The sequence below is a fragment of the Pholcus phalangioides genome, unplaced genomic scaffold (assembly GCF_987345545.1).
Source record: "Pholcus phalangioides strain wild (caught in Gottingen) unplaced genomic scaffold, Ppha-v1.0 ptg000017l_1, whole genome shotgun sequence".
Lineage (NCBI taxonomy): Eukaryota > Metazoa > Arthropoda > Arachnida > Araneae > Pholcidae > Pholcus > Pholcus phalangioides.
In genome coordinates this window covers 33,349,796-33,367,851 of record NW_028301610.1, presented here as the reverse complement: position 1 = coordinate 33,367,851, position 18,056 = coordinate 33,349,796, and the positions used below count along the sequence as shown (strand labels likewise).

At 33.2% G+C, this 18,056-nt stretch overlaps 1 protein-coding gene across 3 annotated transcripts in view; it reads right to left on the bottom strand.

The window, feature by feature from the left end:
* LOC149072936 (nuclear pore complex protein Nup133-like) overlaps nt 1-18,056 on the bottom strand; it is a 335,975-nt gene that overhangs the window by 256,904 nt on the left and 61,015 nt on the right. For all 3 annotated transcript variants that reach the window (XM_089246206.1, XM_089246208.1, XM_089246207.1), the window contains exons 8-9: nt 4,777-4,884; nt 3,920-3,979 (exon numbers count right to left, since the gene is read on the bottom strand). In XM_089246206.1, the coding sequence (XP_089102332.1) occupies nt 3,920-3,979; nt 4,777-4,884 (168 nt within the window). The remainder of the gene's footprint in view (nt 1-3,919; nt 3,980-4,776; nt 4,885-18,056) is intronic.

The following is an 18,056-nucleotide window of genomic DNA, read 5'->3' as shown; positions in this document are numbered from 1 at the left end:
GTAGAAAGCAAGGGGAAATCAGGAAGGGCGGTGAGTATACTGTTTTTCTCATTCAAAATTATAGGAGAGGGGTAAACTAATCTTGAATTTTATTCTGAAAAAAAAAAAAAAACAGTTAACTAGGAACTCGGCTATCCAATACCTCAAAATGAAGACCAATTAGATTTTTCCTTTGGATGTTATACTAACATACTATTAAAGAACCACAAGCAGTCAACTGTCTGAATTTGAAATGAATCTATATAAAAGTGCCATTTGATTTTTCTGCTTAATATTTTGTTTACCATTTTGTCAAGCTGGTGGTTAAAGCAGAAAATCTATAATAAATTCCCCTGAAGGAGAATATGCCAAAAACCGTGATATACGTTGCAGAACAATCTCAGGAAGAATTTTAAGGAAAGAACTCTTCTGTGTAAAAAACACTATTATAGGAAATTTACTGCTGAGCATTTTCAGACAGATGAGTGTTCATAGCAGGCCACCAAATATTCTGCTTTGGGAATGAATTGATATATCAAACTTTTTTTTTCTTTTTTAAAAATTGCACTGTTTTTTTATCTGCATTTTAGCTGTCTAGCCTATATTTTAATTTCATGTCATTTTAATTTATGGTGACGAGGTGAAGTTTTTGAACAATTTAAGATATACCCTGGTTTTTACTATAATGACCAAAATCTTACCAACTCTGATTTGCTTTGACAATTTTTTGATCTTGGATGAATTTTTTTTATAGCTTGAATTTGATTTCATTCAAAAGTTGACAGTTACTACCATTCTAACTTTACTCAAATATAATTAACCAATACACATTTAAATATTCATACTCCATTTCTTCAGTCATTACTTTAATCGAGTTATTAAGGCAGTATCATGTAACTACTTTTTGACAATGGGAAAAAATTGGAAGAAGTTTGAGTTTTGACCATTTGAAATGGTAGAAACTGGTCAGAACTACTATTGACCAGGCCGGTTTAAACTGCCCCAGGTTAAAACCGATACAACCCTGATTGCTTGTAATATATGCAGAATAAGTTCATTCTGTAGTGTATAAGCTACCTATGTTTATGGATCATCATTCTAAGCTGTTATCAGTTATTAGGCTCTTTAATTTACATTCAATGAAATTCATGTTGGAAAATGATTTTTCATATGTAGACCTGAAGATAATAAAAAAATTAAACTTTTTGCAACTCATGATAAGGCAGTGGAAATACGTTTAAGGAAAGCTGAAAAAAAAATCGCCATACCTTGAAACTTGTGGATATAAATACAATTAATTCATGTTAAGTCAATCACCTGCTCAAGTTGAAAATTTTTCTTGATTCCAAAATCTTCAATATAATTTTAGTGTTAAAATTTCTCCTTAACTTAACGTCTTCTTCCTTTTTGTCATAGTTTCAGGTATAAGATTAATTTGAAAAAATGCATATATTCTCCCAGTGAGGAATTAAAGGTATAAGCACACATATAATTCAAGGAATTTCTTTTTCTTCCCCCTCCTTTCTCTTTTCTAGTTTCACAGATAAACTGATTACTGATCATTGGTTAACTGTGTTAGCAAATTTATTGTTAAACGTTGGAACTGCACTTTGGTTTTGCTCATTTACAAGTGAATGCAGAGTTAAAATCTTGATTGTACCATGGATTGGGATGACTGCCTTATTTTGAAAAAAAAAAAGAGTTTTTTGGCAGTGTAAAACAGATTTTTCTCAAAATTTTATTTTATTTTATTTAAAAAAATACATCTTTTGGTGTCATTTCAGTACAAAATACGGCTATATAAGTACAATACTTTTATCTAGAAGGAGTCGATTCCTTGTATGTCATTTTTTGAGAGGGTGAAATTTTACGTGATCAGAGATTTATAAAATTGCACCAAGTTGAGGGAATATGGAATAAAATTCAAGGTAACAACTATTGAACTTTAATAAGCCAAGATTTTATCAGTTTACAGACAGCAGCAAAATGAAGAGAAACTGTACATTTGACCCTTGACCTTTTAACGGCCAATGTTCGTAATTGGGAACATTGGTTTTATTAATTAGAAAAAAATATTTTTTGCGCATGAAAGGTTTTTTTCCTAAACGTGTGAGATTCCAAACTTAATTTATGAAGCAAAAATTTCATTAATTTCAGCACTAATGCTATTAATTTTATTAAACTATCCATTTTCAAGGAAAAATAAAATTTATTTTTTTGCTTTTAATTTGAATGTTGTCTTTATGGACAAGGGAAAAAGAACCCCCATCCCTAAAAAAATCCTGCATCTCCTACTGCTACTTACTACATACTGTATTAGCTATAGCACATAGCGTGCCGTGGCCCCAAAGCAGAAAATACAGAAATCTCAAAATCTGCAACATATGTCACAGAACAGAAACTGCCACTGCAGGACAATCTGAAACAACAAAAAAAATATAGAAAACACTATTATGGTAATTTTTACTGCAGAATCCAGTTGTAACATTACCATTTAGGCCCCACGGAAATAGTCCTTTTTGACTGCAAACAATATAAAAATGACTAGAAGTCATTTTTATATTGTTTTACTTTTTGGTTTCCGGGATCGATCGCCGATTGGCTTCAATGTTTACTTTTTCTATACTGCCAACTTCCATGTCAAAAGTTGAATTTATAGCAGCATATCTGGCAACATCAAAAAGGGTCACTATGCCTTAAAAAGTCAAAAGAAGCATTATTTTAGACCTTTTACTTCAGGTAAAAATTTTTTTAGTGCCTAAAAAATTGTTCTGGCACCTAGATTTTTTTTTATTTGCCCAGTCCTGCTAGTTATATATAAAAAGAAAAATACAAGGAACGTATCTGGTGTAGAATGATAAAAAACTATTGAAACAAGATGGTGCAGGATATTAATTTTGGTGCACTATGGCACAGAGTTTGCACTCCTGCTTTTGTGAAGGTTAAAGTTTAAAGCTTTAAAATAAAAAAAAAACCGTATAAATTGGAAAATTGTATTCTTAAAAAAGTTCATAGCTGTAAAATACAAGTCTTTCAAACACTGATTTCAGGACTCCCAGGGAAACTTGGGTGAGTTTTCCGGACCATTCACAAAATTCTGGATGTGAAAAAAGGACCCTCCACAATATACGAATTAATGAAACCATAAATTAGGAGTTCCATTTCTTTTGTGATCAATGAGATTATTCTTCCAACAAAATTACAAAAACCCTACACATAAAGTCTAGACAAAACCTTGACTCCTCTCCGCTTTTTCTTCTCAAGGACTTAAGGGCACTATTTGTGCAAGATTCTCTTCAAATGTGAATTGGAAACACACAAGATAGAAAGTTATTAAACCTTTTAGAAATCCAAATAACTTTCAGATCAACCGAAACATATCGGATACAACACAGTAGCATTTTGATAAGTAGATTGATGCTATATTAATAACCATTATTATTTTCTTTATATCTTACACAGTTCAACATTTTCACTAATAAATATTTGTAAAAACACTGTATTTGAAATCTATCTTTCCCCTGACATCAGAATTTTTAAGCAGTTGGAATACAGATAACTCAGTTCCTCATTGGTCTGTGTATATTCAAGCAATCAAGATTTCTTTGTATAAATATTCAAATTTTTGCCAAGTGACAATTGGCTTTTCCAGACATATTTAAGAATATTTCTCTCAATTTCTGAAATAGAAAAAAGAAAACTGCTGGACTTTAGTACTGAACTGTTAAGCAGTTAACCAGCAATGCCCAATGCTTTGAATAGAACATTAGAAGCCACCCTTGGTTATTCTCTAATGGTGAAGTCCAAATGAGAAAGAATCTGAAAAATATTATAATTCTAAAATTTGGTGCATATTCTTCAAGCCATGATTTGGCAGCTGTGCAGTATCAATCAATAAAAAAAGTAAAATTTGACAAAAAATTCACAACAAAAAGCTTACCCAAAATGCTTCATTAAACTTTTCTATCAAAAGTCTTTCCAAGTCTTGTTCAAATACGAGCTGCAAATAAGATGATAAAGCTTGAGCATACAACATAGTAGATATAGTACACTATAAAGCCACAAGTCTGTCTTACCATTGAAGTTGACATTTCTCAAATTTCTAGAAAAATACTGGACAAATCATTCTGAAATTTTGGTTCTTGTGATTGTAGTCATAATATCCAATGAAAATTTAGTCACAAGAAAAAGCCGAGAATTTGTTAATTTGCAAAATATTTAACCTATTTCCAATGTTTGTATGCATTTCTGTGAAAATTGCATGCATTTTCATGAAGATATCAATGTTCCTTCTAAAAGTTATCATTTTCATTTTTGCTTATAACAAGGAGTTTGCAACTGAATTTCACGAAACTTAGAGAATTTGTCAACATAAAAGTATGCATTATTCCAAACCTTGAAATAATTCAATATTTCATGAAATATGAGCATTTAAAGAAAATAATTTTCAAGTAAGCATGTGCGAAAGATATCTACTTTTTTAATTTGCTCCAGAAATTCGTGAGCACAGTTCATGAAATACCAAAGTTCAAAAGACGAGAAATTTAAAGGAAATGCAAATTACAGTGTGGCTGAATAATTTGCCTCTCCATCTTTCAAGAGGTTCTTCTTGAGCATATCAGCAGCAAAAAAAATACTTGTATAATGTAGATTGAATTCATCTTAAATTTCAAAATTACTTTTTCTCACAGGTTGAAGATGCCTCTTGCCTAATATGAGCTTCTCATGCTACTTTGGTTTTTTCCAGAGTATGTAATAATGAAAATGCACTACTATATGCCAATGCTAGTTTTATACCTGATCTGGTCCTGACTCTGTCAATCTCCATTTCTGTAAGCTATTGATATTCAATGCGTATATGTTAATAGATTTTGCACCTTTAGTAGCCAATACTTTCATCTGTTTCTGTAAAAAAAAAAAATTTCACAAATCAATGTACATACAGCAAAATATTAAAAACCGAAAATATTTTATCTAGAAATATACTAATTACCTCTACAGTATTGCAACCAATCAGACTTGCTTATAACAAACACATGAATTAACCATAATTTTCAATGTCCTTTGAATTTTTTACTGCACACCTATGTTATTTTGATTGCTATTAACCTTTCACACAGTGCAGCATAAATCACTAAACCCCCTTTAAAATGTTTCATCATTTTTAATGAAGTAGGCTTGCTTCAGATTTTCACCAGGTGCAATCTAAGGGATATAGGAGGAGTTTTCCGTTGAGAAATCAACTTGACAAAATATCTGGGCTCGTGAATTCTACAAAAAGAGGCTTTTAAAAAGGAGACTACATATATCATCAATGCCCCTTGTGGGTTAATGTGAATTTAACTAATTTAACAAAAGTACACTTTTATACAAAAATTGCCATGTTTTTAAGACAAATAAATTTAATTGGTCGAATGGTCGACGCGTTTCGGCTCTCCATTGAAGAGCCGAAATGCGTCGACCATTCGACCAATTAAATTTATTTGTCTTAAAAACGTGGCAATTTTTGTATAAATTAAAACCAGGCAAAGTTACTCATTTTTTGTGATAAAAGTACACTTATAAAAAATCTTTAAACCTGTTTATAATCAAGTACTTTTACTAGTTTTTCCTATTTGAATTCTTTCTAATCTTTTTACATATACACTGCTGGCCACCCAAATTGCAACACCAAGAAAGACAAGAGATATCGCAACAATATTTATTTTGTAGATAACATGTTGACCAAGCATCAAATGATTAAATTTATAGACTTCTGTGAAGTGTGGTTCCTGCCAAAATCAGTAGCCAGAGTAGCCGCCATTGTTGGAGATCACCGCTGCCACATGCCTCGGCATTGATTCAAAGAGACTTTGGATGTGTTCTTGGGGTACAGCAGACCAAGCAGCTTCCACGCGTTGCCAAAGTTGATCTGGTGTGGCAGCTGGGGATGTAATCTGGGTCAATCGTTGAGCAACCATGGACCACATGTTTTCTATCGGCGAAAGATCCGGAGAGCGAGCTGGCCAGGGAAGCAATTCAATCTGGCGATTGACGAAGAACCTTTGGACAATGCGTGCCACGTGTGGTCGCGCATTATCCTGTTGAAATATGGCTGTGGGCAAGCCCTGAAGGTAAGGAAGGACAACTGGCTCCAACACCTCGGAGATGTAGCGCTGGCTTTTTAAAGTACCGGCAATGCGTACTAGAGGAGTGCGAGAGTGATATCCAATACCGCCCCATACCATAATACCCGGTGCAGGACGGCGGTGCATAACGCAGCTGTTCAGCATCCTCTCTCCACGGTGTCTCCAGACTCGAATCCGACCATCGTGGTGTTGCAGACAGAAGCGTGACTCATCAGTAAAGACAATTTCATTCCATTGTGCTGTCCACATTCTTCTTTCATCGCACCATTGGCGGCGGAGACGTCTGTGGTTCTGCGTCAAGGGTAGACGAAGCAATGCACGTCTTGCGGACAGACCACTCTGCTGTAAACGGTGTCGAATGGTACGCACAGACACTGGATGATGCGGTACAGACTGAATGTGCTGTGCTATGGTTCGTGATGTGGCTGAGCGATCCGTCACTGCCATACGCACAATACGCCTGTCATCACGTGAAGTGGTGCACTGAGGTGGATGCAATCGAACACGTCGGCCCGTCGTACCCTCCTGCATCCAACGATCGCATATCCGCACTACAGTTGTTTGGTTTCGTCCAACACGACTACCGATTTCCCTGAAAGATAATCCACAATCTCGGTAGGCCACTATCCTTCCTCTGTCGAACTCGGATACTTGATCAAAAGATGATCGCTGTTTTCTACGAGGCATAATTGATCGTTTTTTTGAAAAAACCACAAGAAAAACACAATTGCCGTACTTCAAATCGTCGAAATCTCCAAGCCTTAAATAGCGCTTTGAAGTGGCGCCACAGGCGCGCATGATGTGCGTCTGTGCTGAAATTCTAATCATTTGCATATCTCACCTCCGCTAATGCATGTTGTAAATTTCATATTATTTGCATGCTTCCTTCAGGGTGTTGCATTTACGGTGGCCAGCAGTGTATATGATCTGCTAATAGTCTGCAACACCATAATTGGCAATATCAGACCTGCAAACCTCAGATGGGAAAAAAAAAAAAAAAAAAAACCTTTTCTATTTATAAAAAGCATAACGCAACCCATTTTCCAATTTATGTAAAAATTCAATTTCCCATTTTCCAATTTATATATTTTGAGGGGAGTTGGTACCTTATACTACAAATTAATTAGAAAATTAAATTATAATCAGAGTAATTTCTTTGTAAGAAAAAATATGAGGTTTCCTTTAAAAAAAGAAACGCTACCATTACATTTCATCTAAAATGGAAAAGTACAGTATTTTGCTCATCAGTAGTGTATTTACAGGAGGAGGGGGGGGGGGGCTATAGCCCAGGGCAGCGAATTTCGGAGTATAGAAAGAAGGGAGAAAAAAACTTTTTTCTTTAAAATTCACGTTTCATAAATGTGTGGAAATTCCATGTGTCATTTCTATTGTAAATAACATAATTATTAAACCATATTGCTTATTTTTTGTGTTTTTTTTCACACAGACTGCCGTTGAAGTAAAAAAATATATGATTGTCTAACCTTCCAATATACAGTGTGCCGCCTTCCCAAACAGTATTGTCACAAGTACAGATGAGAGGGTGAATCGAGAGGTGAGTTCCAGCACTCATTTCAGATTACTGGAGGATTTGGAAAAAAGATTAGTTCAGCCCACATCCCCTAAAAAGGGGAAATATCTTCTTTAGAGGGCTATCTATGGAGGGTGTTGGTACAGTGATCAGGAAGAAAAAAAGAAAGGGAGTTCTTTACCTGACTGGAGTTTGCTGCACCCTTCCCAGCTGACTGCAAAGAACATTTCAATAGCTCAATTTCGACTCTTTGAAAATAAAAAGAGAGAGCATTCTGATTTTAACAACGTCTGCCATTTAAGAATCTTTTGCAACCAAGATGCTTTTTTGGCACAGCTCGGCGCTTTGGTTAGAGTCGTGTGAGAGTGGATATGGTTGACCATCTGGGTGATAGAAATAGTGTGTAGTTAGCCTATAAGGCAGAGAACTGACTGCGGCTATAAATGAATGTAGTGGCTATAAATCGAATGGATGAATTTGATTACAATATGATTTTTTTAAACTTGTTTGAGAACTAAAATAGGATGAAGCTGGTCAATCAAGAACATCCGTTTGCAGTCCCTAATTGGAATATAAACAAATCGTAGTACAGAATGGTATGAGGACTGGTCATGGTAGGGGGTCAGCTATCCTCGTGACGTTTTCCTGAAAAAAAAGGGGGGCAAATGTGGAGTTTGGCATAACCCACTTTTTTATGAATTGTATACAGCATTACAAAACTACATTTGGTTATAAACACAGGCTAGGCTACCATTTTTGATAAGTTCATACATTTTATATTTTGTGACTTTTCTTTAATGATAATTTATGAACATTCGCCACAATTCAATCTTGGGTAATTTGGAATCCTCTACAATACTTGTATTCAATAAGGCGTTTAAGACTCATAGTTTTTTAAATGATACATTGATAAATTGAAAAAAGTTTGAGCTAGTGATTGTTTAAGAAATTAAGGTTAAAAAAAGGAATATTTCTTGTATTTTATTTTCATTTTGGTTGCAAAACCACATGAAGTTGACTCACATCCTTGTCTTAATATAGCGACAATAACTAAATCGTGTTTTCTCTACAATCTTTATATTAACAAATTATCATGCAACAAACACAAGTGAACAGTTAACATTTTACACTTGCAGTTTGAACTATTTCTGTATATCAGAGATAATTGGCACCATGTGCCAAAAGGGAAATTTTACAAGAAAGCCAAAGTGTTTTTAAAGTCCACACACACACACACTATCTGTTATTTATTGAAATAGGACTTGATGTTCTATACCTATGTGTATAGTGTAACGAAAATACAGCAAATTAATAGTGCTATCTCAATATTGTCGAAAATGGATATAGTGCTTTTTACATATACACAGTATTTTAATTATGTTATATGAATCCCCTTATTTCATGGAATGAGCATCACATTGTCTACATTTTGAAAAATATGATTTTAGAGACTGATGGTGCTTACACTGAGAGAAATGCGACACGTATGTTCATTTTCATTTCAAAAAACAGAATTTCTCCAAGAGATTGGCCTATTGAATCACATGATATTCAACCGAGTAGAATTTTTAAAATTGGCACGCATTTGACAAGCATTAATGAGCATTTAGCTAGTATTTCCGAAATTAAAAATAAGTATTTAATATCAGAAATGTGCGGCAGATGCGGGCCTTATGTCAAGTTCATAAACAAAATGTCATATATATTGATGGGTTTTTACCCTATACTGACACATGTTTATGTGGGGATTATTTTAAGAAATGCAGTACTGTATTAAACTGCATGTACTGCAATAAAAAAATATACACAATGAAATATAGAAACAAAAGACCACAATAAAATATATATTAATTATTGCTCATTTTGTTTTTAATTATAATAAAAAAATTACCACTCAGTAAATCCGATATTAATTTGTATTTATTATCAGTTTAATACAAAAAATTTGATTAATCAGACCTGTAGAATGGAAATTTTAGAAAACTGTCTGGAAACTGATGAACATACCAAGTTTTGGAAACCATGGAATTTCATGTGTATTTTCGGTCAATGATTTTAAATAAGACTCATTTTTTAATATCATGTAAAAAGTTTTCACAAAAATTGATTTTGGTATAACAGGAGAAAATTTATAAAATGTGTATTCTAACCTTTTAAATACTAAATTAATTTTCAAAGAATTTTTTTTATCAATAATAATTTTTATCTAAATAATCTTTTTATGGTATATATTTTTTTATTATGTCACTTTCAATATAAAAGTAGCATAGGGAAAAAAGCAAAAACTCACGGACGATGTTTCTTTTCCAACTTTACTTCAATTTTTGAATTCAGATATATCTACGAATATTGCAGTTAGAAACGTGGAAATTTCTTCATTGGCATCAGAAGAGACAGGGAAACAACTTTATTTTGGTTGCTTTGCACAGGTTGTCCATATAAAAAGTTAATTTTTTTTAATAACTATACAATCCCTTGAAACATGAATGACGTAGCTGAAATTCCTGACTTCGCACATGTATATTCTGCAAGAATGACTTTAATATCTGTTACCGTTTTCTTGCTATTCCCATTTTCAAAACTGTCAGGCGATCGTGGGACACTCTGTACATTCAAATAGTGCAAGCATTTAAATCACATGAGTGCACAAACCCCTGGCGGCCCTATCTAGAATTTTGATCAGTCCACGAAACAATTTTAAAAAAGTATTTCATTATTTCAAAATACACTTTAGAACGTGCCGTTAAAGATAATGTGCATAGATATTATGTAATGCATTATTCATTTTGTTGCTAAAGGAAGTACACAGGAAGTATCTCAGCACCACTGATTGGTGCTAATAGTTTCATATTCGAATGTATGCACCATACATTCAAATTAAATTTATCAGTGTTTTTCATCGATGTTGTAGATGCAGGCTGGAGGTTGAGCAATCCACCCCTTAAATGGCAATCATTATGGATCGGAATAGGATACGACTACAGGACAAAAAAAGTAAAATTTAGGCTCAACTATATACAGTACCTGTTTATTGTTTGTGTATGGTTTATCAGTAATGGCATGGAAGGGGTGGATGGGGGGGGGAAGTTAGACTGAAATAGGAGAGGGTGGAAAAATTTGCATAGCCCACAGGTGGCAAAAACATAAATACGGCCTTGTTCCTCACTGGGACACTGAAGAAAATAAGAATTCATTAGATGGATACTAAAGAGGAAAGGATGAAAAGGAATCAATATTCATTACTCAAAATTTGACATTCTAGTCAGCTGAATGATTGATATTAATAGAATTATATAAAATAGACTAGAATCAAGTGCAATATTATTTTTTGTCGAAAATTTCCAAAAATGCAAGAAAATTCCAGACCCTGAATAAACCCAACAATAAAAAATAATTTTATATTTCAGGCATGATAAAATTTTGACTATACTCAAATATCGAGAAATTGATGGTCTATTATTTTAAATCTATGAAAAATATATGAATTATGAACTTAGTTTTTGGTACAAGTTCATTTAGAAAATTTGGTCTAAATTAAAAAAATAAAATTATGTATAATTTAAGATAACAAAGGGTTAGGATAACATTCACAAATTTCAGAAAAATATCGATCCATCAAATGGATGCCAAAGGATTAATGTGTCACTCAGTATGCAGCATAATACAGTCAGAGGCGTTTGCTACTCCATTTTTTTTTAGTTTGGATCATGAAAAAAGTAGTTACATATTTGAAAAGTAATATTATTTAAATACATTTATTTTATGTGATCTTTTGAGGATCTGTACATCCTCTTTAATGCCCTGTATAAACAGTTAAAAATCCAGAATATATTTTTTTAATGATTTTCCCATCTTCCTATATATATATGTTATTAACTATGAAAAAAATTATCAGCTTTAAAAATATATGTATATATATAATGCAATTAAGGCTTAACATGTTTGAGTTGTAAATCTGTGGATGTATACCAATAAACACTGGCATCCCCCCCCCCACAGCATATAATCATAGCATAATAAAAAAAAAAAAAAAAAAAAATGCAAAGCAAAATGACAGAAATGACTTTTTGGTTACAAAAACAATTTTTTTCCAAAACAGTGTACCAACAACCACAGATAATTCTATCCTCTCTCTCTTCACAATATTTTATTCTTTTTTTTCGAGGAATCTTTCAAAGTCCAGTGTGTAAACTCTCTTCCTTGATGCACAGCAAATTATAAATACACTCAAGTTGTTTAAGAATGACCGTCTTTCATGAATACTTTCAAAAGCACAGTGTATAATATGTATAAATTACAAGGTTCGATGCAAATAAGTCAAGGTGAACCTGATGGTTTTACTCCACTGTCCATTCTTTTTTAAAGGGATTTGTTTACACATTTTTTACTGTTCAATATATATATAATATACCAGTGTAATCGTTTTTGAAAAACGAAGCAATTTCCAGCTCTTTGCTGTGAGCATTGTAAATATTGTTTATGTCTCTACATGCCCTAAAAATATACAAGACAATTGAATGCTATTGGGTAGCATCAGAACCACCAAACTTAGAATAGGCCCATGTATTCAATTGCTTTGTCACGCAAACTGTTGTTTCACAAAATGTGCACCATAATGCCAATTCCAATCCTGTTTGGATAGTCCTGCTGATCTCCGGAGTCAGGTGCTGCTTACTCCTCGGCCCATTGGACTGATCACAGACTCCATACGTGATTATACTGATGGCTATAGTCAGATGCCACTTCCTCTTTAACACCCTCTGCTAATTTTAAATCTTTGAGCATGATCCTACCAATTTCCAAACCAGGTACCACTTTCTGGTTCATGTCCTGAGCCGATCATCGATGCTTTGTATATAACTCTTCTGATGTTCATTTCCATGCTGTGTTCACTTGCCTTCACCATTTCGACTTATAGGTGTTCGTCTTCGGGTGGCTCGAGCTCACCTGCTGCACCAACAGACAACCCTGGTAGGAGGCTGAAAGCGCTTTGCCTAAGAACCCGATTTTTTTAACCGTCTAATTCTGCACACCATAGTTTACCAATCAAAATAGATTGACCATATATCCCATTGTGAAGGTATTGTCCCGTTTTTTGGTCCCGCATTATTTTGCCATTCTTAATTATGCGAGATAACTTTATCTGCATTAAAGCTAACTAAATTCAAACTTAACCAATAATGCCATTAGTATGAAATAAAGTATAGTAGTATTTTTTGTTTTTATCAATCCAATTTTTCGCCATTTTTACCATGTGTTTCTCTGTTCTTACTAAAAAAACACTCCATTTCTCCAAAAATCTCTATTTCGAAATTTTTTGCGGCCCCATCAGTTTTGAGATAGAGAGGTTTGACTATTAAAAAATAATTGTCTCATTAACACAAAAATACAGTACCCATTCCAAGGTTCTCAGGGTCAGATTACGATGTTTGGATGCCAAGTTGGCCAGGCTTGAAATTTTTGCGGCCCTGCAAAAATAATTGCCAACTTCTCAAGTTGTTAACAAAAATACTTTGGCACTCGTAGCAATATTAATTCCATTTGGCCTTAGCAATATTTTGAGAAATTTTTTATGCATTGTGTGAGATCGAGTAGGAAATGTTTTCTTTATTTCATTATCACTTTAGTAGGTTGGATCAAACGTGATGTGCAATGATCAAAAAGTATATTTTAAATAATTTCCAAAAATTTAATAGTCAGAATCAGGGCCACAATTACAAGGAAGCAAGCAGATCTGGTACCTCAAGCGCTGGGCTAAAGAGACTCTGAATTCACCCTCAAACTGCTGCTCCTACATTTCACAGGTTTCCAAAATGCGTGCTCGCCCTGGCTGACAAAGGCTCCAGTTTCGGCCCTGGTCGAAATCACCAAAAACTCGTGTTTTTGTTACAAGTCAAACGTATAAAAGTTTTAAAAATGTGAATCGTAAAATTCATACAAAATATTCTCAATGGAAACTATTATGTAATATACTTGTTTTCATGTAGATACTTTCTCGGAACAGCGCAACAAAAATTTAAACCTGGAAAGTGACTACTAAACAAGTCAGACAAAAATAGTCTCCTTGAGCTGGCTGTTGAGCTTAAAAGTGAATTACATTTTGATTAATTTGACCAAAGTGGTCTGGCCCCTGGTCACTAGACCCACCTGAGTAATAAAACCAAAGAGTGTAATGCAAATGTTGGAATATTCAAATCGATATATTATGACATTATGGTGTTAATTCTTTTATCAGAAATATGAAAGATATTTTTATCCAAGGCAGCGACTAGAAACAAAAACTGAGTTTGTCGTCTGGATCAAGTATCCATTTTGGTAACACCCCCCCCCCCCCTGTAATGTTGAACGAATAAAAAGTAAACATGGCGCCCTTGTTGATCCAGCACCTGGTGCAACAAACCCTTCCCTGCCCTGATTTTTTTTAGTTGTGGCCATTTTTATCATTAGTAGAACCTGGAAGTTTAAGCAATAAAAATAGTCAAAATGGGCACTAAAAATGTTCGAAATAGGCAGACAAAAAGGCACTAAAAATGCTTAAAATAGGCACAAAAAAGGTATTTAGAATTAATGAAAAAAAAATAAAAACTAAGATATTAAGGGTTCAGAAGCTGACTAAAAAATAGGTTGTACTTACTCCGCCTACTATCTCGATAATACTTGGTAATGACTGCATTATTTTAGTTGAATTGATAGTATTAAGCCAAAAATAAACATTTCTGATCGTTTAAATCTGTAGCAATTTATTTGAATGGTAAATACATAACTATCTGAGATGTACACTAATGCTAGCTGACATGGAAGAATAATAATTGTATTAGAACTATAACATTTTCAAGTGGAATTATTTAGAAAAAAATATTCTCATAATAATCGCATATTTCACAGAATTTTCAAGTGATAAGCTTTTTATTCAATCTGATCTTTATCAAAATGTTAGATCTCTGAGTTCGGAAATAATTTTTGCCTCATCTTAAATAAGTTGCTATATTTTTTTTCAGCAAATTCATGGTGTGTAAAGAAATCAAAATAATGTTGGCATCAAATCTAGAGCCCAACGGTCTATCTACAGTACTGTATAATGCATGAGCAAGACAAAAAAAGTTATGTTATGTAAAGCCCCCCCCCCCCCATGTGGAAAAACAAAAAACACAAACTACCAATATTATTTCCAAGTTTTCTTATACATGGTGCAGCAACTGTCTGAAACAAAAACATTAAAAAAAAAAGCCATCTATATCTCTCTCAAAACATTAATGTTTGACACCATCTGGCTAAGCAAAGTTCATGCATTAGTAAATAATTTGCAATTGTGTAATTATATCTGTTATAATTAGAACTCTTACAATACTTTACAATATGAGTTAAATGGTTTGTTGACTACTAGGATATCTGAAAGTTATATATAACAGAGAAAGAAAGTCTTTGTCACTTCCATGTTTCATAACATCAAGCTTTCTGATTTTGGGCACTAACAGTTTTTGTGCTTAAATATACTGAGAGGAGGCTTTCTGATAAGAATTGGTGCTAAATTTTAAAGAGTGTACAAAGAAAATTTTTTTTGAAATTCCCAATGCTAAAAATATGCAAATTCTACAGAATATGGCCACTAAAATTCACAGATAAGCATAAAACTCTGTTGAAATAGACGTTTTTTGCATGAAAAATTCAAAAGGAATTTTTACAAAAAAAGTTTGAAAATAGGCAAAGAAAAAAATGTATTTATGACATTTTACCTAAACCTATTTTTTGCCTTACTTTTTTTTCAGACAAACTTTTGTTTACTTTTTTTTCAACTGAAAATTTGTTAAGATTAAAATAAAAATTTATGTACATCTTCGTTTCTCAAAGATTTTGGGGAGAAGCCACTTTTGAAAAATTGGTACATATAGCAGATCAGAGGAATAAAAAAAATTTGCTATAAAATCACTGGAATTTCCCGGTTTTCATATTCCACTCAATTTCTCACCCTGAGCAAGTAATGGATGAGATGATTTGTGCTAACTGAATTTTTTTTTTGGAATACTCAATGATGGCTTGGATAAAAAATAACTGTGTGTGGACGTTTCTTACTTTGCCAGACATCTACCTGGACACCATAAAAATGTTCCACTGTGATGATGTTGTCTGAAGGAGTGACAATCACATTGATGTGTTTATACATTGGTGTTTATGGCTGAAAGGTTTGCAGAATTTCTCATGCCTCCCTCCCCCTGCCCAAAAAAAACATCTGTGTACACTCAAAAGGATAGGGGAATTTTGAGTTAACACACAAAATCCTTCAAGGAGGTCAAGAAAAAGTACAGTAAAATGAATAGTGATACCATAGCCCTTCTAAAGGCAAGCAAAGTTACCCCCCATTCCACCGCCATCAACAAGAGAACTGTTTCCGCTACTTAGTTGAATCATTTTTTTTTACTCAATAGTGTTTGGCAGGTAGGCATGGGGGAGGGCAATATGTGTCCAATGATAGCATTTTTTTCCCCTCATAATCATTGGCCCCAGGTTGTCTGTTCTCAAGTTTTCTCAACATTTTTGTTGTCAAAAGAGTCTTAGAGTGTAGTGCCCCATGAACTTTTATTATATTCCAGAATTTTAGAAATTCATGTGACTAACAAAAATCGTAAGCTGCCGTCCCTTACAACCTGCTGCACCACATCCATTGCACCCTCACTCAAGCTGCCCCTGCTTAAGATTGGTCTTCATCAAGAAAGAAAAGATACTGATCGACTTTCGATAACTGATAAGTATAGTTTGAAATTTCCAGTTCATGAAAAGGTTTCCTTGATAAATGCATGGCTTAATTTTGTAATAAATAGTTTGTTTCAAAACTGTTGTGTTCATTGGCAGTCAAAGACACGCGTTGCCCTCTCTGCTGTTCATACAAAGTGTGAAAGACTGCATACCAAAAAGAGATGACTTTCAGAGCAAAAATTCACATGCTTCTGAGGGGTTGGGGGACCACCGTTCCCTCACAATATATTTGTTCTCAGAAAACTTTTTATATATAAATTTATCCCATGCGTGTGATGATCATATGAAACACATCAAGATTTTCCTTATACAGTAAGATTTTCCTGAAAAGAAATAAGTCACATATTTCTGATAATTTACCAAAATTTTACTACATTTTGGTACAGCTATTTCAATCAGGGTTGGCAAGTTTTTGACACATGGCAGTTTTTGGCAGTTTAAACTGTCATGTCATATATATAATACTTAAATATTACTTTCGAATGTGAAAATTCCCAATGGAAATACACAATGATTTTATAATAATGGTTAAAATCATTGTTATATAAAGAATAAATACTTGATATGATTGTAAAATAATTTTCCGCTCTCTACAGAATTATTTTGGACAATATATGTGTATTTTTTCATGTAAAATATACAATTTGAATAGAGTATAACATAAAAGTTGAAGGGAAACTATGTAACTATCTGATAATCCTCAATTCAAGACTAAATTCTCGATCTTCAAAAACTTCAATTCTTTATTCATGTGTATTGATATAAACCCTCTGCTATATGCTTTTCAGGGTATGAAAAAAACCCATGATTTTTAAAAAAATAAAAAAAAAAATAAATCAGATTTTCATTAAAATTAACTGACTGCTTGTTAATTAAAACATTCTTGTTAATCATCAAGAATGCATATTTTCATGACATCTGTTTTCTTTCTCCTAATTGCTCAAATTTAATTACACATTAATGAATAGAAAACAAACTACCAACAAACTACAAGAAAAAAATATGAACACCAAAAATCTGTTTAAATAGCATGAAAAGTCATTGAGCCATATTCAACTTCATGGATTAACATTTTTTTTTATAGAGAAAAGTGCTTTTATTCATGAGCACCCCTCCATTAAAGTGAATGAGTGGTGGCAACTCAGTATTACCTATATAGTGCAGACATCTCAATTCACTCGATGCACAACCAAAGGGCTATTCAGTATCAACTAACAAAAACAAATTCTATTAAAAAGATTGTTTCTTGCACAATTAATGGATGTGTTTAATTGCATGATGTTGCTTGATAGTTTACACATTTTTATTCTTTCACAGATTTAATGGGTTCAAGTAAAAAAACGAACTCAGAAATTTTAATATGAAAAGTAAAATTGAAAGCTCAATGATATTTACAGAGCTCAGCACAGATCATGGCCTCAAAACTAGTGAAAATAGCAACCAAATAGACCAAAATATTTTTAGAAAGAGACTAAAGACAATGAATTTTGATTATCACCAAATTGAATGAATTGAAATTGAATTTAGTTTTTACTAAACTTTGCATTTCAATGGAACTCTTTAAAATTTCCCTTTTTTACATCATAGTGCGAAATAATTAAATCAAATTTGAACCCATTCTGCTAACCAGAAAAGTTTTGAATAACTTATCAAATTTATCAACAACT